Source organism: Miniopterus schreibersii, assembly GCF_964146895.1.
Source record: "Miniopterus schreibersii genome assembly, chromosome: 7".
In the NCBI taxonomy this organism is placed as follows: domain Eukaryota; kingdom Metazoa; phylum Chordata; class Mammalia; order Chiroptera; family Miniopteridae; genus Miniopterus; species Miniopterus schreibersii.
The window spans coordinates 13,257,560-13,279,318 of NC_138108.1; the positions used below are offsets into that span (position 1 = coordinate 13,257,560).

Below are 21,759 nucleotides of genomic sequence, written 5' to 3' on the forward strand. Positions count from 1 at the left end.
CATTTCTTGAAATTTGATTTTGATATCCAGTTAACCTCTTAAAGGAACAGGGAGGGGTGATCTCTGGGGGACGGCATGCAAGTAGATGATATTTAACTTCTTACTTCTCCAAGAAAGATGTGGCAGGAAGGCATCAAAACTGGAATATGCCAGAGTTGGGAAGGCAGGGGTTGAGAAGCTAGTCGCCATGGGAGGGCAGGGGTGGGGGGGCTGGCCTCTAACTTGTGCATCTGACAGGAATAAATGAGCCCCTCCCAACAAAGTACATTGATGAAAATCACTTTGTCCAGAAACAATCTTCTGAAGGTGGTTGTGAACAGATCTAGGCCTTCAGAATGGAGGGAAGGGGGGATGAAATCAAGAAAGGTTCGTGGGCATCCCCCAAATCCAACTTCCGGTAGCAGAATCTCCCATTCCACTGTCATACATTAATTATGAACTTGTAGAAGCAAACACATCTGACCAGTGTCCCACCTTTGGACAAAATTACTTTAGACAATCCCAGGTTACTAAGAATTCTTTCTCAGGCCCTCCCAGGGAGCCCACCTGAGGGTTCATCCCAGGGAAAGCAACTCACATCCCATCAGCTCTCAACCCCTCAGGCTAAGCCCACTTCTAAGTTGGGATACAGCATGGGCACCTACCATTTACATTCCTGCAGAGTCCCCTTTCTCCATGGCCCCGTCTGCCTGCCACTCTATCTCAAGGACCAGCTCCTGCCACAACCTCCCCTTCCTTCTCCCTACCCTTGTCTTCTCTATGAATCATTCCTTCTTGCTTTTACCTGTCCTCACACATTTTATTTTCCAGCCACTGGAAGCCAGCTAGACAAAAAGACGTGTCATTGGAAGCCGTCTCTCTCAGAATAGAGGGTGGTTGGAACCAGGCAACTCATGTTTCTCTGGAAGGAGCACCACAATTTCCCCATTCATCCTAAATGCTACCAGTGTGCCGGGGTCGCCTTCGCTGCTGAGTTGGTGCAGAAATGGGAGCAGAGGCCAGAGCACACATGGCACACTGTTCGGCCGCTCTTCTAGTCTGAACTTGACACAAAAAAGAAAATAACACACAACCACCCTCACTCCTCAAATATTTCAACCAAATTTTCCCTCTAGCCAGACAGAGGGGAGAAGAAACGACAAAGAGCCTCGCTGCTTTTTTTTTTTTAATCATTACATAGCCCCTCCTCCCTCTCCCAGACAACATCTAAAACCCTTCTGGCAATACAAGCGAAAGCAGGACTTTAAACTTTAGCCTCATTTTTTAAAACGTGCCTTTAGGCAAGTAGATAGTGAGAAGACAGATCAGAATCTGCGAGTGTTAACAGCAAGGAGAGAATTGCTCCAGACCCAAACCAGCAAGAGAAATATTTTCTTAAAAGCAATCCTGCGGAAAGAATTCTTATCATAGATAAGGGTGCAGTCTAGTGGCAAACTTTGTGAAATGCAGCCCCTTCTCCCAAGGAAAGTTAAGAGCACTTCCAAAGGCATAAACGGAAATGTAAGAGGCAACACTCCCACCCCAGCTTCTTCCAAATGGGTAGCAAAGACTGGTCATTTCTCTTTGACCTGGCTGTGAGGGCCACAACCTGTCCATGTCAATTTCAGAAAAAAACTAAAATCGCTATGTTCCTTCTTTTAAGACTTTAGCTTTCTTTTATTTTGCTAAGGAGAGAAGGAGTCGACAGTGTCTGAATAGATTCTCTGGGGTTTCAAATGGGATAGAATGTCTTCAGAGCAAGCCCTGTGGCCTGTCAGCTCGTATTCTTGGGCAGTGCACATGTGTGCTAATTAACCTTATAACAGTGTGTCCTTCTGGATGTCACCCATTCCCTCCAAAGATGTGACCCTGCCCAAAGAAATACCCCTTTAAAAGAACATGGAGGGAAAGCATTACTCCAATGTGCCTTCCTTCCACCTAAAACTTCCACCCCAGCATATTTTAGATCACCAGGCATGATTTTCAGACTGAGCCTTTCCTCCAAGTGCCAGTCTCTATAGCCTACTGTTCCCTACAGTGCCCTGGTCTGAATGTCCCTTCCTGCAAGTACACACAACACACACACACACACACACACCCTTCCCTGGGCGAACAATATAGCTGAAGGGAAGTGGCCACACCTGTCTTGCTTGACCATATGCCCAAAGACAGCCACTCCACCAGCAACAGAAACTCTCAATTAAATCCCTTTTCCCAAGCTTTTAGGGGGGAAATTCAGTTTTTCTTCTTTTGCTTTCTTTTTCATTCAATTCACCACCCATCAGGGAACGCTGGCCATCCTACACTAACAAACCCCCCCAACACACACACACATACACCTTTCATGGTAACTTAGACACCAGCAGACAGCCATTTACCAAAGCTTGGGAAGAATTCCTTGGGTACCATATATATCTAGTTGGCTAATAAAATAAAATAATAAAATAAAATATAAAACAAAATAAAATAAAAGCTCTCTCCAGCCTCGGCTTGGGCTAGTGAAGAGGTGGGAGGGGGGCAGACTGAGCGACTCCTCATTGAGTCCGCCATCCACAGCACACACATGCCCCCCACTTTCTCTTCCCTCGCACAGCCCCAGCCCTGTCCCCCACGCCCCTTCCTTACATTCCGCGGGGAGGAGGGCGCTGTTCGCGGAGCGAAGGGGAGCCCCTGAGTGTCTCGAAGGCCTCTCCCCACCCCCACTCCGTGTGAGTTCGCACTGCAAAGCTCCTTGGCATCCTTGCCTGGGTTGGGTGTTGGGAGCTCAAATTGCAGTTACAAACTGGCTGGCAGCCAGGGCCGCCTATTTAAAAGCGCGTGCTCGCCCGGAGCCGGTAGTCTCTTTGGAAACTTCTGCGGGGGTAAAAGAGCTAGGAAAAGCTGCGAAGCCGTGCGGGGTTTTTCCTCTTTTTTGCTCCTTCTAATTACCCTCTCCTCCGTTTGCACCCTTCTCTGGGCTTCACGCCGAACTTGGGAATTTCGAAGAGGTGGTTGCAGAGTGGGAGAAAAGAGGCGTTAGGGTTTGGGATTTTTTTTTTTTTTAACTTTCTTGATTTCAACATTTTCCCCTACCCCTTGCGGCTGCAGCCGCCGCCTTCTACCTGCTCCGCGGCAGCCGCGCGCTGCTAGCAGCTGAGGGTTAGAAAGGAGCAGGGTGTGCTTTAGATTTTAAACAAAATTTTTGAAGACAAACCCATTTTTCTCCCCTACCCCGTCTCCTCCACAGCCTCCGAGCTCTTTATTCCGGTGGTTGCTTTGGGGTGAACAATTTTTGCCCCCCCCCCTGCAGTTCTGACCAGGTCGGGCTTGGGGTTTTTGTCCGGCCCCACTCTCAGTGCGTGCACCTGGCGCTGCTCTTTTGCCCCAACCTGTTGCAAGTCTTTAATCCCTGTAACTGGGACTTGCTTGCAGGCACCCCAGCCCACCAACTCTCCCCGCATTTTGCAGTCGTCTGGGGAAGGGCACCTGCTCTACCTGCCAGACTTTTTTTTTAAATTTCTCCGGCTCCCTCCTGGCCCCTTTCTCCCTGCACTCTCGCTCTCCTACCCCGCCCCACGGTAAAGGGAGAGATTCGAGGAAGATGGTGCTCACCGCGGTCCTACTGCTGTTGGCCGCCTGTGCGGGGCCGGCCCAGGGCCTGGGCTCCTTCGTGCACTGCGAGCCCTGCGACGAGAAAGCCCTCTCCATGTGCCCCCCCAGCCCCCTGGGCTGCGAGCTAGTCAAGGAGCCCGGCTGCGGCTGCTGCATGACTTGCGCCCTGGCCGAGGGGCAGTCGTGCGGCGTCTACACTGAGCGCTGCGCCCAGGGGCTGCGCTGCCTCCCCAGGCAAGACGAGGAGAAGCCCCTGCACGCCCTGCTGCACGGCCGTGGGGTTTGCATGAACGAAAAGAGCTACCGCGAGCAAGTCAAGATCGGTGAGCGCGCTCAGGGTGCCAGTCAGTTACCCGGCGCACGGGCGGGGGACGGGGACGGGCTGGCCTCGCGCGCTCGGCTCGTAAAGTGGCTTCGAGCCGGCGTGCAGCCCGGGAGGAGGGCGGGGAGGGTCTTTGCACCGAGGAATTGGAGCCCTGGCCGATCCAGCCACCCTGGGCTGCTGTCTGTCCGAGCCTCTCGCGGTCTCCTCTCCTCTCCACACCCTGCCCCCATCCTACCCCACCCCACCCCTCCCCCCGGCCTGAATACTGACTCTGAGCTCCCGTGCGGTCTCTAGGTCCTAATCTCCAGGTGCTCAATCTCCAGTCTGAAAGGGTGCATATTTCATTATCAACTCCCTCCACCACCTCCTAGCCACCCAACACGTTTTGCTTTTTTTCTGAACTTGAAAAAAAAAAAAAATCTCTTTGTTAAAATACTACTTTAACTGGGGACCTGGAAAGAGAGGCGTTCCGTACTCATTCCACCTTTGTCCCTCCCAGCCCCTGCCCCCCACCAGTCCCTCCTGACGTTTGTATCCTTCTGCCCCACACACATGCACACGCACGAGCGCGCGCGCACGAACCCTGGGTAGCTAATGCCTTTTGGGTGAGGACTTTGATGCCCCTCCCACGTGCACACCCATTACTTTGGATTTGATATGATTGATTGTGATAGCTGGCAAAACAGATTAAAGTGAGAGATTTTTTTTTCCTCCTAGAAAGGGAAAGATTACTTCAGGCACGTACGGCGGAGGAGCGGGGAGGTCAGTGGGGTAATGGGGGGGGGGGGGGTCTGGGAGAGGTAGGGAAGAAGGGTTTGATGTTCCTATGCTGGATATTCGTCCCTGAATCTAATTACTCCCCCCCCCCCATTCAGATTTTTAACCTAGGACGAAAGGTGGATATATATATAGGGTCGGGAGGCAAGAGGGGATGTGAAATTTAGAACTCATAACTCTCCGTTAGTTCTAATCCCCTCCGCCCCCATCTCTTAAACCTGACCACAAGTGGGTGTGGTGTAAAATAGAAGAGGGGCCCTGAAAACGCTGAATGCCAAATGAAGGGGGCGGGGACTGGAAAGGCCACACCCCGTTGCCTCCCCTCCGCCTCCAAGTAGCCCCGCCCCGGGTTGCCCTGCCCCCAAATTCTCAGCACCAGGAGTCTAGGGTTTAAAAGGTTGAGCTACTTGTTTAATGAGAACAGTTCTGCCTCCTTTAGACCTGAGTTTCTTTTTGGAAAGAATTACCTAACCTTAAGTTTTTAAAAAATGTTTTAATAAACTATACACAAAAATCTGCATTCTGAGACGTCAAACTGGTTATTGATTCTCACCGAAAAGGCTTAAGACTTGGCTAAATAATGTTTATTCAACGTAGTTACTCCTGGGACGATGCCCGTCTCCTCTCCTATCCCCTTCCACTATGAGCACCCCAACATGAGTTTTCTTAAACTGCGCACTACAGACATTGTCATATAAGAAAGAAGTGCATCGGCGCTTGAGAAGAGGCAGGAGAGTTTTCCTAGGCTCGACCCAGATCTTTCAAAACCCCGCAGGTTTTGCGTTACAGGTGGCCGCCCCTCCGGCTTTGCAAGAGGTAGTCTCGCTCGGCACTGCTGTCTGCAAAAAAAAGGTGGAGGGCAACGTGCGTCCTCTGGAGGCCCCAGAGGCCAGTTTGTGGAGTTATTTTTATTAAGAACAGCGGTCCCGCCGACCTTCATCGTGGGAGATGTAGATTTGAAAAAAGTTAGGGGGGGGGAGTGGGGGGGGCTAAGTGGTACGAATCGATTTCCTGGCTTGGAAGCGAGCCCTCTGGTTAACAACCTAGTCACATCGAAAGTATGCCAGGTATCGCTCAGCCACATTCTGGCCCCACTTTTATTCGCCCAACAGCGTGGTTGGTGTGATGTGGTAGGTGACACACACACACACACACACACACACACACACACACACACACCAGCTTTTGTCCCAAGCAAGATGCCCTTTAGATTTCTCTGCAGCCCCTTCCTCAACCCCCACCTTCAAGGTGCCTTTGGACCAATACTAGCAGCCCCTCCCCCCCTGCCCCCCTGCCCCCCCCAGCCCCAGCCTTTCTCACCGACTCCACCCGCCTTAGGCAGGTGCCTACCCGACTGCTGTCCCCTGACGGCTGCGCTCTACCCAGCGGCCCGGACGGCGCCTCCCTCGGGACAGATGAGATGCGGGTGGGCGCTCCTCGCTCAAGCTTTTCAGCTCCAAAACTGTTGGGTGGGTCCCCCAAAAGTTGGAGATGGCACAGAGGAACTTCTTAAGGAGTGGAAGATGAACAAAGAAAGGGAGGAGAATGTGAACTCCTTTGACCAAAATTCCTGTTCCCCAACACATACCACCACCACTCCCCCCACCCCCCAAAAAACCCAGCAGTGCGAACTCGGGTGCGCCGCTCCCTTCCGCAGTTTCCATATAAATATAAAGGTATAGGTCACACGCACACACCCCAAAAACATATGTGCATATATAGAGATAGATCTAGATCTTTTTTTCAACCCCCCACAAAAGAATGCATTTTTGAATTAGTAATGGGGAGCTAGGTGGCAAGCGGCCAAAGCTTCTGGGAGGAAGAGCGCCGGGGAGGGCGGAGGGCGCGCTGGCGCAGATCTGGTGTTTTGCGAGCTCGTTGCTGTGCAACTGGGGAGGGAGTCAGCCCGCCAGCCTGCGGCTGGGAGCACCCGGACCCCTGCATTTTCTTTCGTCCAGTGGAGGGGCAAAGATAGATATAGAAACAGAGCGCAGTGTGTGTGAGACTGGAGGGAGGCGGGAGGAGAGTTATTTATTGGGCCAAGCTCAATAAATATCAGTGAGCTGGATCGAGTGGAGGAAGGGCTGGGCTTTGTTCTGGGCATTGTTTGTAGGAGCCTTGTGGCTTTGTGCGCGGGAGGGCTGCACGCATCTTTGCCCTAGTCTGGGAGATCTCTCCTGGGCCTGGGAAACCTTAAGGTGGGGATGCGGGATGAAGTTGATTCTTGGTTTCAGTACCGTCATTGAGAAATAAAAGAGAAAGACAGAAAATATGCTGCTGGGAAAGAAAAAAAATACCTCAATAAAAATGAATTCAGCCTTTGCTTCTTTTAGGGGTTTGGCTTCATCACCCTAGCTTCCACTCCAAACCTGGTTAAAATGCCATGTTGAAGGCAAGTTCCAGAGTTAGGTTTATTGGCCAAATGTGTGTCTGGGTTGAACAAGATCATGGAAAACTGAAGGAAGCACATTTTTTTTCCCACCTGCATCCCACCCCCCACCCCCACCCCCTTTGAAACAAGTCTTTAAGAGGCTGGCTGTGTCCTGCACCAACCAAAATGGAGTTGGGAAGACAAGAGATGCTGCTTTTAACTTGACTTTTCTTACCTCTCAATACCGCCCCCCCATTCCTCCCTAAACCCCCCCCCCACCCCACCCCTTACTGCTGTGTCAACACGGGCTGGAAGAGCAAACACAGTTGGTCACATTTTTTTTCCATTTCAATTTTCCCCTTCCCCGTCCCTCCCTCCAACTCCCCCCTTCCTTTCTCCATCCCCCCCCCCCAAGGGCCAAGGCATCCCCGGAGAGCTTGAGTTTTAAGTCAGAGCAGCTATGAGTCAGTCCCAGGGCTTGGGCTGGATTTGAGCAGGCAGGTGGGCTTGCAGCTGTAGAGGGAGAACAGGGCTGACCCCAGGAGCCAGAGGTCACCGTGAGAGTTACAGCAAAGGGCATGGGAGCATGAATCCCAACCAAGCCCTGGTCCCCTTAATGGGGGAGGGGGGAGCTAGCAGGAAGAAAAGGTGACTTTTGTCTAAAGATTTTACTTTGTACCTGAGCAATGCCTTTGAAACTTTGCATTATATAATGTGTGAAAAATGAAACTTTAAAGAAAGATCACGGTACTCAAGGCCCAGTGCATCCAGAAACTGGAAGAACGCCATAAAGGGACCAGGTACCAAGGAGGACCCGACCCAGAAGAAGAATGGTTGTGGTGAGAGACAAGGAGGCGATTTGGAAGGGTTTGTTTGAGTTTTTGTTTTGCATTTTTACTACAGTTGGTCCAAAAGTTGCAATCCCCAGAGACCATCCTTAAATTGCCATCTGTATATGTTTTTCAAAACAATGATTTATTCAATACTTGCAAAAATAAATGAGCAAATAAAAAGGAAGCCAGTTTTAAGCTTCTACTCCACTTTCCCCTATATCCAGAGAATTCCCCCACATTTTTTCCAGTTCCATTTCTTTCCATGATTTCTGTTATGATGTCTTAAAAATATATAAATCAAAAAGAGTGACTGGAAATCTCTGTAAAGGGCAAAGTGGCCTTTCCTGCCTAGCCATTTGGCTTCGCAAGGTCCCAATGTCTCTCCAGGAATTGCCTGAGTATTCGCCAAAGAATGCTAAAGTGAAGGAACCCATGCGATCCTTGAAGTCAAGGCCCTCATTTTACAGATGGGGATGCTGAGGCCCAGAATGCAGAGTCACTTGCCCAAAATTAGATGCAAGGTTAGTGGCAGAATTAGGACTATAACTCAGCTCTTCTCTATTGTTTTAGGGCTCCATTTTGCTATTCCTGGCTTTCTTCACTAGTCACCAGGGTTCTCGCTTAGACCCAATCTAACCTGTAGTGTCTCTCTGTTACCCCAGCAAAGATGGCTCTCATCCCAGATCCTTTAGAACAGCACTGTTCAATTGAAATATAATACAAGCCACATCTGTCAAATTTTCTATTAGCCACATGTGGCTAGTGGCCACCAGCAAGCCCCTCCCACACCTGAGAGGGAACTGCAGTCTCCAGGCTCTCCTCCTGCCTCCAAAGAGTCAAAGAAGAAATGGGTCAGAGCTTTGATTGACTGAACAGGAGATGATTCCCTTGTTTGACTAACACCAGAGCCTCTCAGAGGGACCAGAGAGGATTCAGTCCACCTGCCGCCTTCTGGTCATGTAGGTAATGCAGAATGTGGCTGCCTAATTGTAATGTTCTGAATGGGCTGTGATGAGTCACAAGTGGGAGTGTTGCCAGGTCGGAGAAATGAACCAGGGCTTCCTGCCCCACCTCATCTCCGATTCTTCCATTAAGAGGCTGCTCCCTACCTAGCCCCTCCTTTACCTTCTGGTTTGGGTTGTGTAGGGGAAAAGACAGATGTTTCTACTGATCATGCTCCACCTTCCCCACCTCTAGAGAAACCTGGCTGGAGACACTCATCTTGGGAATTATGCATCAGTGTACATTTCTTCTGAGTCAATTTATTGCCAACTGCCTCTCAGGGATGTACACCAGAGAAATGTACACCAGAGTCACAGCCCTGAATCTTGGTTTGGCCCCAAGAGGAAAAAAAAATGAGGAGGATCCTTTCTTTACCCCTGGTCCCTGGACAGTGGAGACTGTGTGAGTGGAACCCCACCTATCATTCTCAGGGAGTGTCACCAACTTGACACCTGCCACATCCACACTGTGGAGGGTGGCTGGCCACCCTTTCTCCCTCCACCTGTAGGGAAGGAGACCCAGTGCCTTAGGGCAGAGCAAGTCCTCTGTGTGGAGACTGGTTCCCAGAAGCATTTGTGCAAAGTCCTCACCTGGGGTCAGCAATCAGACTCCCCAGACACAAGGATAGAGCCATCACTTTCTGCATCCAGGGAGCCTTAGATCTTGTGATGTACGAGTAGATACCTGTCAACCAGGTGTCAAGCAACCAAATTTTGAGTTGATGACTGGAACTAAGGAGGGGAGAAGCAGCAGAGACCTGTGCTGAGGGGTAATTAGCACATATCAACTCATTTAATCCCCACAACAACCCTGTGGAGAAGGGGCCATTGTCACCCTCCCCCTAACTCAGGTGAGGCAAAGAGAGGAAAGGAAGCAACTAAGAGTGGTCAGAGTAAATCTGCACCAGGATTTATTGAACCATCGCCAGTAGCCCATCTTCCTCCCAAGAAGGATGAATGGAGGTTGAGGGCAGGCATCCTGGCTATGTTCATCCACTTTGCTATATGATGTCTTTATTTCTTTGCTCAGGATAGAAATGTGACACACTCATATTGGTCAACTTTGCTGTTGGCTTGGGGCGCCTAACCATGTTAGTTCTCCTGGCCTGAAATGGGGTGGGGGCTGGGAGGAGCTCAGCCAGGGAAGCCTATTGCCCTCACTGTGCAGTCAACATTTCTGAACCTGCTCCCACCTCTGCAAGTCATCCCAAGTCAACAGGACTCTCCTTCTGTGTCTTCTTGCAACTCCTTCCATCTGGCAACTGAGGATGACAGTTGTTTGGGTTTGTTTTCCTCTTGGAAAGTCGGTGCTTTTTCCCTTCTCAGCCCATAATTCAGGTTAAAAGGAGCCCAGAACATGCACATCTGTGACTGACCACAGAAGAAAAGAAAACAGTGTCTTTCCAGAGAGACTGGGGCAAGGCAGACACTGGCTAGGGGTGGAATGGGCAGGAGGAGGGATGCTATAGCTCCCCTGGAAGGCTCTGCAGCCCCTCCCTAGCACCCTGTCCCCTTTCTCTCTATGCAATGGCATGTGCATGCAGTGTAATTGAGTCATTTGGCATCTGCAGCTGGGAAACAGTCAGACTTAAGGAGACTGAGACATGCCTTATGGTTTTTTAAACAGTGAGCAGCAGATCCATCATTCTGCTATAAGCCTCATATTGTAGCAAAGAGCAGGAGGCTGCAGGCTGGCCAGGAAACAGGGCAAGGTGGGGAGGGGATTTGGAACATCTAGCCATACCCAGGCGCAGATCTGTGCCTTCTGACCAGCTGGCCAGTAGAATTTTCTGCAGTGATAGAGGTGGCTATTGAGTACCTGAAATGTGGCGATAGTGACTAAGGAGTTGAATGTGTAATTTGATTTCATATTTATTAATTTAAATAGCCACATGTGACTAGTGGCTACTGTATTGGACAGTGAAGCCTGAGACCAAAAAGAAGCCCACAAACCCAGGGACCCCTACTTCTGTCCCTGTCCTGTGAGGCTCATTCCTCTGCCCCTCACTCCCTCTGTGGCACTTCTGGTGCTTAAAGACAGTGGCACCTGTGAGATCTCCTCTCGGGGCATCCACTGAGCTCCAACACACCCCAGCTTATAGACAGAAAAGTCTCTAGACCCACTTCACAGTGTGTCTTGTGTAGATTGATGCATCTCTCCATTTAAAGATTATTTATGAAGTGCCATACACTGGAGAGACAAAGATAAATGACAAGCCTCTGCCCTTAAGCAGATTATTGTTTAAATTCCACAGAGGGAGCTGGAACGAGAGCCAGTGGAAACCCAGCTCCCTTTTTCATTCCTTGTAGAGAGATTCTGGGCGAACCCATCTTGTCTTCTGGCTAGAAAAAGAGACTTTCCTCTCTCCAGGTCCAGGTGGCCTGGCAAAGCCCCACATTCCTCCTGAGCTGTGAATTCCAAGTACGCCTCAGTTTCTTCCGTTCCCGTAAGCGAAGTCACAAGATCTGGGCCACCCAGTTTTCTCTGAAGTTGGATCATGAGGTTATGATAGAATGGGAACTACCACCAGCCCGGGAGCGGGCCGTTAATGGTGTCAGGGCGGACCGAGAGCTGCAGGGTGGAAGGTCAGATTGTGGGGAGCAGCAGGTCCCAGGTTGGACCCATCCATCTTTGCAACTAGGGAGCAGGGTGGAATCAGAATGTTTCTTAAGAGCACGCTCCTGTTAGTGTTGCTAAAGCATCCCGTCGCTACAAGAAAACAGCGGCAGCAAGAGGGCATGTTGGAGACAGTTGTGGAGCCTGGTGGGGAGTATGCTCTGTGCACCTGAGCTGTGAGTAGATCTGCCCACCCAGCATGCCTCCGGGTCCATAGTGTCCAGGCCTGCACCCAGGCACCCTCTGTGTTTGCTGGGACATGAGAATGGCATAGTCCTCAGGCAGGTGTGGGCCCAGGGAGGGCCCATGTCCTCGTCTGTGCCTCAGTGAATGTTACTGTACCAGCGTGGATGGGTGGCACCTATGAATGAAGGAGGAAATGAGATGGCCAGCATAAAATGGCAGGGGCTGGGCCATCAGTGAGCTGGTTGAGAGGACTGGGGGTAGAAGTCAGAACAGAATCACAGCCCACCCTGAAGGTAAATATCAGGGCAATGTGACAGCTCTCGCTTCCTCAGTCATCGGCAACTAGATCATGGAGCTAAAGGCGAAGGGAACAGCACTGAGCATTCCACCTTTCCCATCCTCTGCAGAATCCTTTCAAAATGACATCTGGAGATGGGAAGGGAGGTTCCAGATATGTTTCTCTTCTTACCCTGGTCATTTTTTAATTGCTGGTGAAAGAAACAGCTGGCCTCCAGTTCCCACACCTGCCTTCTCCACCCTCCCCTCATGTGGGTCCTTTCCAGTCCTCACTTATCCATCTCCCTGACTCTTTAAATACATGCTGCAGACACGCAGAGAGAAGGAGAGGTTTGGGGTGGTTGTCACAGAAACAGGCACACAAATTCCTGATTTTAAGATTACTTACAATCTCTAGCAATAAACCCGGGGCATGTTGTGTGGTCATCAGTCTCCTCTGCCATCTACTGGTTGTGTGGAGGTATTGACCTGTTTGTCCAACAGGTTCCAGAACCCACTGCACTCTTGCTCCTTCAGTTGCTATTCTTGTAGGCCAACCTCACCAGGAAGTCCTCCCTTACATCTCACTTAAATCCCTTCCACAACCTCGGTCCACTTTCCCTTGATGAAATAGCTCAGGAGCTGCCAGTCTACTCGTGCCTTCTTGTTTTATCTCACACTTAAACCCGTCCCAAACTGAAAGCCTATTTATGACTCTGCCAGAGCAGCTGAGTAGGGCCTGCTGGCTCTGGCATTCCAGCTCTGGGTCCACTTTCCAGCCCTTTCATCTCCAAGGCTCTGCCCTGGCTCCCCTCCAACTTTCCACTGTCCCTCTGCCTACAGGTGACTGACCACAAGACTCTGAAGAGTATCTTTGGTACTCGGCTCTCCTGCTGCCTAAGTAATAGGGGCCATGGGGTTAAGTTTGAGGATTAGAATGCTTGGTTTTGCCCAGAGAGGTTGAGTGAAGTGTCTCAAGTCCCTCAGTGAGATGGGCTCAGCAACCCGTCCACACCACAGTTCACTCCTCCCCTCTTCCCCTCCTCTTCCCAAGACCTGAGCCTCAGGTTTGGGCCTGAGTTACTAGATAACAGAACCCTAGCCTTTTAATTTATATAGTCTCCCAAACCAGCTATGCTCCTCCCTGCATCCCACCCCCACTCTAGCTTGTCCCACAACCAAGAAGAATAGGTTTACCCCAAAGCATCCCTCTATCAGCTAATTCCTGGAAGGCTGCATTCCACTGACCGGCGCATCACAGGCTGATGAATCATCACAGCAGGCTTGGACGCAGTAGAGTCAGCGCACTGAGCCAGGACGTGGTGGGAAGATGGAATGAAAGACAAAAGTAGGGGACAGGGATCCTGGTGTTGAATTTAGTTCAGGGAGAGCCTGCGCCTGGCTTTGCTATCTGCTTCCTCCCCGCCATCTTCCTCTCCTGTGATAAACAACCCAAGTCAACTGACTGCCCAGAACCCTGCAAACCTGTGGAGGCTTCTTCAGAGCAGGGACTTCCCTGCCAGGGCCTTAAAGACTGGATACCTGTTCAGTTAAATGTGACACATCCCCAGCCAGCAAACAGGTGTTGGATGCTTCCTGCCACCAGCCATCCTGACCAAGTCTGGCCGGGTCTCCAAATGCCTTTCTTAACACACACCCATAACCTTCCCTGGGCAGAGCTCCTGCCCTGGGAACACAAAACAGCGTCTTCTCACCCAGCTTCCCTCTCCCGCACCTCCCCTCACCCACCCCTGCTGGGACCCCTCTCCTCTTTCCCTCACAGTGCCTGCGAAGGGGGTGGAGAATAGGGTTTTCCTGTGCCCCATTTGAGTTATCTGGGGTCACCTCGAAGCCCTATTTTCTTTTTCTGAATCTGAAAAGAAAAGTAGGAGATAAAGGCAGGGCCTCCCTGCCCCCGCCCACCCTGCCCTGTACCAGGTCTCACCTCGAGCATCCTGGCCACACACACACCCTGGGTCTGCATAGGCAGGTGGGGTCAAGGAACTGAGAGGAGAAACAGGGACTGAGAGGAGGGTACCTGTGAGGTAAGAATTAAATGGAAATCTGTGGACCCAGGAAAGGCTGGGCAGGTGGAATTAACAGATCAATAAATAAATGAACAAAGTCCTCTTTCTTTAAAGGTCATAAGTCAGCTAAGTATAGACTGTCACCAAGCCACCCCTATATATAACCGCACCAGTCCCAGCCAGCTGTCGGCCTCTCTTGGCCTTTAGCTGGGTTATGTTCCAGCCCATCCAGGGCCTAGAGAGCAGAGTCAGCTCTGAGCCAGAGGAGGGAGCAAGGCCTCGGAGTTCACATCCCCCCCACCTGCTGGCACTGTTCCCCTCCAGGCCTATACCTCTGGCTTCCCAGGTCCCCTCCTCCTGTGTTTTATGATGGTTCTCCCACTCTGCTAATCCAGACCCCCAGGACCCTCCCACCCCCAATTTCCTCAAATCCAAATATATATCAAGTCCAGCAGTTCTAAAAGCACAAAGACCTCACAAGAGGTTATACTTGGCCTTTCTTGTCCATGCCCTGGCTATCCCCAATTTTCCTCTGACAGCCAAGATCTCCAGGTTGTATTCTGACATCAAAGCTTCACTCCCAGCCACCGTGCTATCTGTTTAGCCAGCCCCATAAGCAAGCCTCCCAAAGGCCACTTCTCTCCTTCTTCCCCTTTCCTGCCCCCACAAAGTCCTCTCCCTCAAACTTTCCTCACTCATCAGCTTGACTTTTTCAACAACTCCCCCAACTCCATAAAGTCTTCCTAGATTCACTCTATGGGACACCAATCATGCCAGCAACTTCCCACCACTTACATGAGTGTTGACTATGATGCCCTGGTTTTTATTTAAGCTCCAGGAAGGCAGAGACCCAGTCTCTTCACCCCAACTTCAGAGCCTCAGGCTCTGCTCATCTGTGTCTCCGCCCCAGAGGCTGACCCTCTGCTTCCTTCTCCCTGCAGATCGAGAATCCCAGGAGCATGAGGACCCAACCACCTCCGAGGTGGCCGAGGAGACCTACTCCCCCAAAATCTTCCGGCCCAAGCACACCCGCATCTCCGAGCTGAAGGCCGAGGCTGTGAAGAAGGACCGCAGAAAGAAGCTGACCCAGTCCAAGTTTGTGGGGGGAGCTGAGAACACTGCCCACCCCCGGGTCAACTCTGCCCCTGAGATAAGACAGGAATCTGAGCAGGTGAGTCTCAAGGATTCCCTGTTATTCCCTCTGCATCCACACCCCCAGCCTCTGCCACCACCCCGATTGACGCCTAAGTGAGCATTTGTGGCAGCAGGAGGTGCTTAGGCTAGCCCTAGAGAAGGACCTACCACAGCGAGTACAGAGCAAACACTGGGTGTGTGACAGACCTGGAACTGTGTCCTTACCTAGGCAGATGCTGAACACTCTCCTAGAGCATCCTCAGATGACCACCTCCAGGCGTAACTACTCAGAGTCATGGAAAAGCGAGGGTGGGAAGTATAGAAGATAGATGGGACAATGTGCCTCTGTACCTGGTCAAAATGCAGGTTTTGCACACTTTACCCACCCACGGTGCCTAACAAGTGAGAGGGAGGAAAGATCTTTGGTAGCAACTAATTGGAACAAAAGGTGGTGGCTTTCCCTGCAGACCCTTTGACCCCCAAGCTCTGGGCCATGCGTTCTGCACATGTAGGTGGTTTCCACCTGGGTCCTGCCACGCCTCTCATCCCTCCTGTCCACACACAGGGCCCCTGCCGCAGACACATGGAGGCTGCCCTGCAGGAGCTCAAAGCCAGCCCTCGAATGGTGCCCCGTGCTGTGTACCTGCCCAACTGTGACCGCAAAGGATTCTACAAGAGAAAGCAGGTATGTCCCCATCCCATGTCCCAAGTTCAAAGAGCTCTTGAAAGGGCACTTGCCAGGAAACCTCTGCCTCTAAATGCCTGAAATCTCTGTCATTAACAGTAGTGTTTTTCAAACCCCAATACCCATAACATAATCATGATTTTTCCCATTCCCTCCTACACTACAGTCTACTTATATTTTAATGATTCGCCTTATTTACATGATTTTTATTAGGGGAAGAGAGAGAGAGAAACAATGATATGTTACTCCACTTATTTATGCATTCATTGGCTGATTCTTCTATGTGCCCTGACTGGGCATCAAACCCTGGCATGATGCTCTCACCGACTGAGCTACCCAGCGAGGGCTACATGAATTTTTAAAGGAAACTTTACATCACCGCATCCCATCACATGTTGTATGTGTTATTTTCTGCTGCACACACATAAATACATACATATATGTAAATATATATATACACACATGTACATATATATATGACTTTAAAACACCTTTTCACCACGTACCACCTGAAATCGCTTCGTGTCCCATTCACAGCCAGGCTACCCTGGTTAACCCAGTGGTACATAGCTTATTAAATTTGGTCTACATTCCCTACGGCAACGGTTCTCAGCCTTCCTTGGGCATCAGAATCACCCAGCAGGCCTGTTAAAACACTAATTACTGTCCCCACCCTCTGCTCAGAGTGTCTGATCAGTGGGTCTGGGTGGACTCTGAGAATTTTGCTTTTCTGACAAGTTCCCTCCCATGTGACCCTGATGTTCCACATACCCTCGTCTGAGTTAGGGGCCAGGGGCCAGGCGGCCTTGGGCCAGTTCTCGGCTCTCCCATCACTAGCTGTGTGCTCTTGCTCCAGTTATTTAACATCTCTGCCTCCAGTTCCTGATGCAAAATGGAGAACAGCTGTACCTATTATTTTCACACGATTATGAGAAATGACGGGTCGATCTCTGTGAAGCACTTAGAATAGTACCTAGCGTGGAGTAAGTCTTACACAGCAGTGCTGGTACATGGCATAGAGCTGCAGACGTGATGCCTGCTGTCATCATCATCATCATCACTATCAGATCACACAGCTCTCTGGAGAACACCAAGTTGAAAGATCCTGAATGGGTGACATAAAAAGAGGGCAGAGGAGGTAGCCAAGGCCAGGCCCTCTCCATGCAGTGGGGACACCAGAACCCCAAGGGTTGGGCACAGCCCCCTCAACTCTCTGAGGGCAAGAGCCTGTCCTGGGGTAGGAAGATGAAGGGCCCGGCCAGAGTGGAGCTTCCTCGGGGCACAGCCACCCTCACTGCCTGTCTCTCTCCACACCCCCAGTGCAAGCCTTCCCGTGGCCGCAAACGCGGCATCTGCTGGTGCGTGGACAAGTACGGGATGAAGCTGCCCAGCATGGAGTACGTCGACGGGGACTTTCAGTGCCACACCTTCGACAGCAGCAACGTTGAGTGATGCGTCCCCTCCCCACCCTCCCCTCACCCTACCCCCAGCCCCAACTCCAGCCAGTGCCTCCCTCCACCCCAGGACGCCACTCATTTCATCTCATTTAAGGGAAAAAAAAATGCATATATCTATCTAATTGAGGAAATGAGGACCTCGGAATCTCTAGCAAGGTCTCAACTTTGAAAACGGCAACAATGGAGATGAGAAAAGCTAAAGAGACACCCCCCCCCCCTTTTAAGTAGTTTTCTTTTTTGAGGCAAGTTGAATGAACAGGGAAGGGAAGAGAGGAAGACTGAGAGGCAGAGAAGGGGAGAAGGCATATGTGGACATGAGAGGGAAAGATGAACAGGTAGGAAAGGGAAGGGAAACGGGGCAGGAAGGAAAGGTCCCAGGCCCCACGGCTGGGCCCACCTTTCATATGCAGCCCTGGCCCGAGCTGGGGAGATGTTCTGGCACTAGAGTTTTGGCCCAAGATGTGGTGTTTGATGACACACTGGGGGCTTTCCCAGTTTGCACTGGTCACAGGGAGAGCAAGGAAAAGACGAAAGGTGTCAGCACCTCTCCCAGGTCTATCTCCTCCTCTGGCCAGCAAGTAGGCGGCTCGAACCCTCCTTCCTCTGCTCACCCCAGGAGAGTGTTCTCTCCCTCCAAATTTATAAAAACTAAAATGCATTCCATTCCCCTCAAAACAAAACAAATTAACAACCCAGTGATATTAGATAGATTTTCTTAAGCAGATACGTAAGTATTAAGTACGTGTGCATATTTCCCTGTGCAAACTTTTAGAAATCAATACACACCCCAACAGTGGAAGGACTTATTCCTCCGGGGTGACCAGACCTCGGCGCTGAAGCATGTGGTTTCAGCCCCTCAGTGCATTCGATTCACAGCTAGCGCAGCCTCATGGGGGGGATAGGCTGGAAAAGTGGGCTTGTGTTACCTACAGGGCTCCATGTAGTCATATATAGGCATATAAATGTACTTCCTTTTTTTTTTTTTCTTCCTTCCTTTCTTTCAAAGGTTTGCATTAACTTTTCAAAGTAGTTCCTATGGGGGCATCGAGGAGCTTCTTCATTCTGGGAAAACCAAGACAGCTCATATTCTTCTAACACGACCCATAGCACCAGCTTTGCCTGCCTCTTATGAGCAGCAAACTCAACCCTTTGTGGGACACAGTGTTGGATTTTTTTTCATGATTTCCCACATGCACATGTGTTCACACAAACCACACAGCCAGGTGGACGAGAGCACTCCATGTGCACCCACCATGCTCCCCAGCACACCCCTCAGTCTCTCTGGAAGGAACCGTGTCCAGATCCCACACTGAGCGAGCGCAACAGGTCCACGTTTGACCTGCTGGACCCGCCCAGCCTTTCCATTTCATCTGGGCAGAGCCTGCATTTTGAAAGCCTCTCTCGCTCTTCACGCTGGCAGAGCAGGAGAGAGACGGAAATGAGAGGTGGCAAAGAGGGGAGTGGGGGTGAACAAGTTTTGATACAGAAAGCAGGTGAAGTGGTTGTTCAGGCCAGACAGGTGGAGTGAAGGGACAGAGGGCTGGAGGACCCCTTCGAGCTTTGAAGCAAAGCAACAGAAAGGGGCCAAAGCCATGGAAACCCCCTGGCTCTCCACCCGATAAGTCCTCTGGGATTCAAGAGGACGGAGAGAGGAAGATGGGCGGACAGGTTGTAAAAGAGAAAGGGGCTAACTCCAGGCCTTAGAGCCAGGAAAGGAGGGTAACCTTAGGTGGGTTCTAGACTTAGCAGCTGGACCAGAGCAAGGGTCAGTAGAGACTGGCCATGTCTTGAAGGGACAAGACTTTGTGCTCAGATGCCCATCTTCACCCTGCAGTGAGGGACTGAAGCTGGAGAGCCTTTTAAGCTCTTCATTGGCTCTGGCCAGCTCAGACTTCCTCCCTGGGTGGGAGAATGGAATGGATGCCTGGTGGTGCTGTCATCTGGCCACCACATTCTGAACCAAGGAAGCTCCCATTCTCCACTGACTTCCTCAACAGTGGGTGGTCTTGGGGCTGTCCTCTGAGGCTTGAGATAGCCTGTCAGGAAAGGGGGCTTGGACACTGGCAAGGAGACCCTTTCTCACGGTGAGCACAGCTCTCTCCACTCTTTCCTGATGGTATGACACCGTGGAGACACTTCAACACCGGACTTGGGGCAACGAAGAGGGACAGCAAAGAAGCAAATCTACTCCAGCTAGCGGAAAACTTGCAGCTATGGAACTTGGGGGATGTCTCCTGCTCCCCTGGACAGGACAGTTGGCTGGGGATGGGAGAGGTGATCACTCTCCATAGGACAAAGGGCCTGATGGGAATGGCAGCCACAAGGACTTACTTGACCTGCCGCGTCAGTGCATCCCATCTCCCTGTGCAACTGTTCCCAAACCCCTAACTCACATTTTTATGCCATAGGCCAGTATCCTGAACCTTCCCCACCTCCCTCTTCTTTCTTCCCATCCTTCTTTTGGATCTTGAGCAGTCACCTAACAGATCTGCCAAGTGGATACTGGGGTACCATTCCCCCTAAGAAAAGACTGAGCCAGGAACTGCATGCCCCACCCCCACCCCTCCCAGGCCCAGGCTTGGTTCCTGAGAGGGGCTCTCTCACCCCACCCCACCCCCCACCACTGTTTACTGGACTTTGAATGGGCCTCTGCTCCTTAAATCAGCTCTTTGCTGTCAGCCATGAGGTGGGGATGATGGCCGGGTTTCCAAAGTTCATGATGACTAACCCACACCTGTGAGTCCCCAGTATTTGCAGGGGGTGACCCTGGTCAGCTGGTCAATCCCTAGAAGACCCTGGACCTTCATGATGGATGGGACTGCCGAGAGTGGAGAGACCACGGGAGGGAGTTACTGGGGACGATGGAGCCCGGCCCCTGGGCAGGTGGGATGGAAGGCAGGTGCGGAGCTCTGCCAGCCTTGGAGTCCTGGGCAGGCCGCTCCTAGACTCCAGGCTGCCTGTTTGCCACTGACTGTACAACTAGAGGCCTTAGGCTCCAGCCTTTCTATGGCCTCAAGTCCAAATGTTGACCTTCCCCAACAGGAGGTCTCTTCCCATCTCCCTTTCGACTCACGCCTCGCTCCAGCAGTAGAGCATACCTGTTGTCCCCCACTGCTGCCTGGTGATGAAGGGAGGCCCAGCCAGGACTGATCGTCCTTCCCCCAGAGCCGCCCTACCCACCCTGGCAAGGCAGGGCATCTGGGGGGTTAGAGACTTGAAAGTTTCTCAGACAGCCAGGCCTGAACAGGCAGGCCTGGAGACACTCAGCCCTCACCGGGGGAGGAAGGGAGCCCAGGAGGCCCTGCAGGGTCCCACCTCCTCTCCCCTCACCCATGTCCCCATCCCCACTTTGGTGGCCTCCACTGTAACCCTGCAGGGTCAGCCTCCTCTGGGGTCTGGGAGAGATGGGCCTCAACCTCCCTTCTCCCCCCACCTAACTCTCTAGCAGCCACCGAGCTGCCATGACAACCACCAAGCCCCCTTTAGAGGGGGGCGGTGTTGTCCCTCTCCATCTGCTCAGCCCCCCCAGAGGGCTCCAGCTCAGACTGGGAATTCAGAGAGGAGTGGGCCAAGGAGAAGCAACAACCCTCTGGTTTCGGAGAGGACATTTTTTGGCTTCCAAGAGAAAGGAAGCTACGTTTTAAGAAGTGGTGGGACAAGGGAACGGGGTTTGACCTGCCAGCAACCTGGGCGTTGTACTGTCTTTATTTTTGAAACCACTAAAGTGCAAGACGTACTTTGCACTTTTCTCCACTTTTTCTTCTCTTAGGTTTTTGTGTCTTTTCTGAAACACCCTTTCTTGGTTTTCTAATGGAGTATGTAGTTTAGCCGTCTCCACACACTCTGGCCTCCTCTCTCCAACTCCTTCTGGATGGGGCACGGGAGTGGGAGGGCCAGCCGCCCCGGCCCACTCGCCCCATTTCTCCGGTCCCCGGACACCAGCCTGAGTCCCACGTGCCGCCACCACCACCACCACACAGTAGCCCACACGGATAGACAGTTGTCAGACAAGATCCTTCAGATTCCGAGTTGCCTACCGGTTTGGGTTTTCGGTTTTCTTTTTTTTTAAGACAGCAATAACCACAGCACATATTACTGTAGCTCTCGATAGTTTTACATACGTACATACATACATACCATAGCTCTGTTTTCTCCTCTTTTTGTTTTCAACTTTTTTTGTTAAGAAAATAAATGCTCATAATCGTTACTGGTGAAAAGAATGGATAAACAAACCAACAGACAAAACCAGTTTGTGGTGAGAAAAATAAAAACGCGGAGAAAAAAAGTTCACCTGAATGCGGAAGAACTCGCCTCCTGTTAGCATTTTGTACCTAAGGAAATAAAAACGAAACAAAAACAAACAAAACGGAGATCTCACGTTTTATTAAAAAGGTGAAGATTGCTGTATGCTATTTATTCAACATATAATTTATGTTACTCCTCGATCTTTGTCGTTTGTCATGACGAAGCATTTATTTAATAAAGTTATGCATTCAGTTA

At 51.1% G+C, this 21,759-nt stretch overlaps 1 protein-coding gene across 1 annotated transcript; it reads left to right on the plus strand.

The window, feature by feature from the left end:
* The first annotated feature begins 2,758 nt into the window (after positions 1-2,758).
* On the plus strand, positions 2,759-21,759 carry IGFBP5 (insulin like growth factor binding protein 5). Its single transcript, XM_081143269.1, has 4 exons — positions 2,759-3,893; positions 14,925-15,154; positions 15,683-15,802; positions 17,123-21,759. Exons 1-4 carry the CDS (start codon positions 3,560-3,562, stop codon positions 17,252-17,254), a joined length of 816 nt encoding a protein of 271 aa, XP_080999395.1. The 5' UTR covers positions 2,759-3,559; the 3' UTR covers positions 17,255-21,759.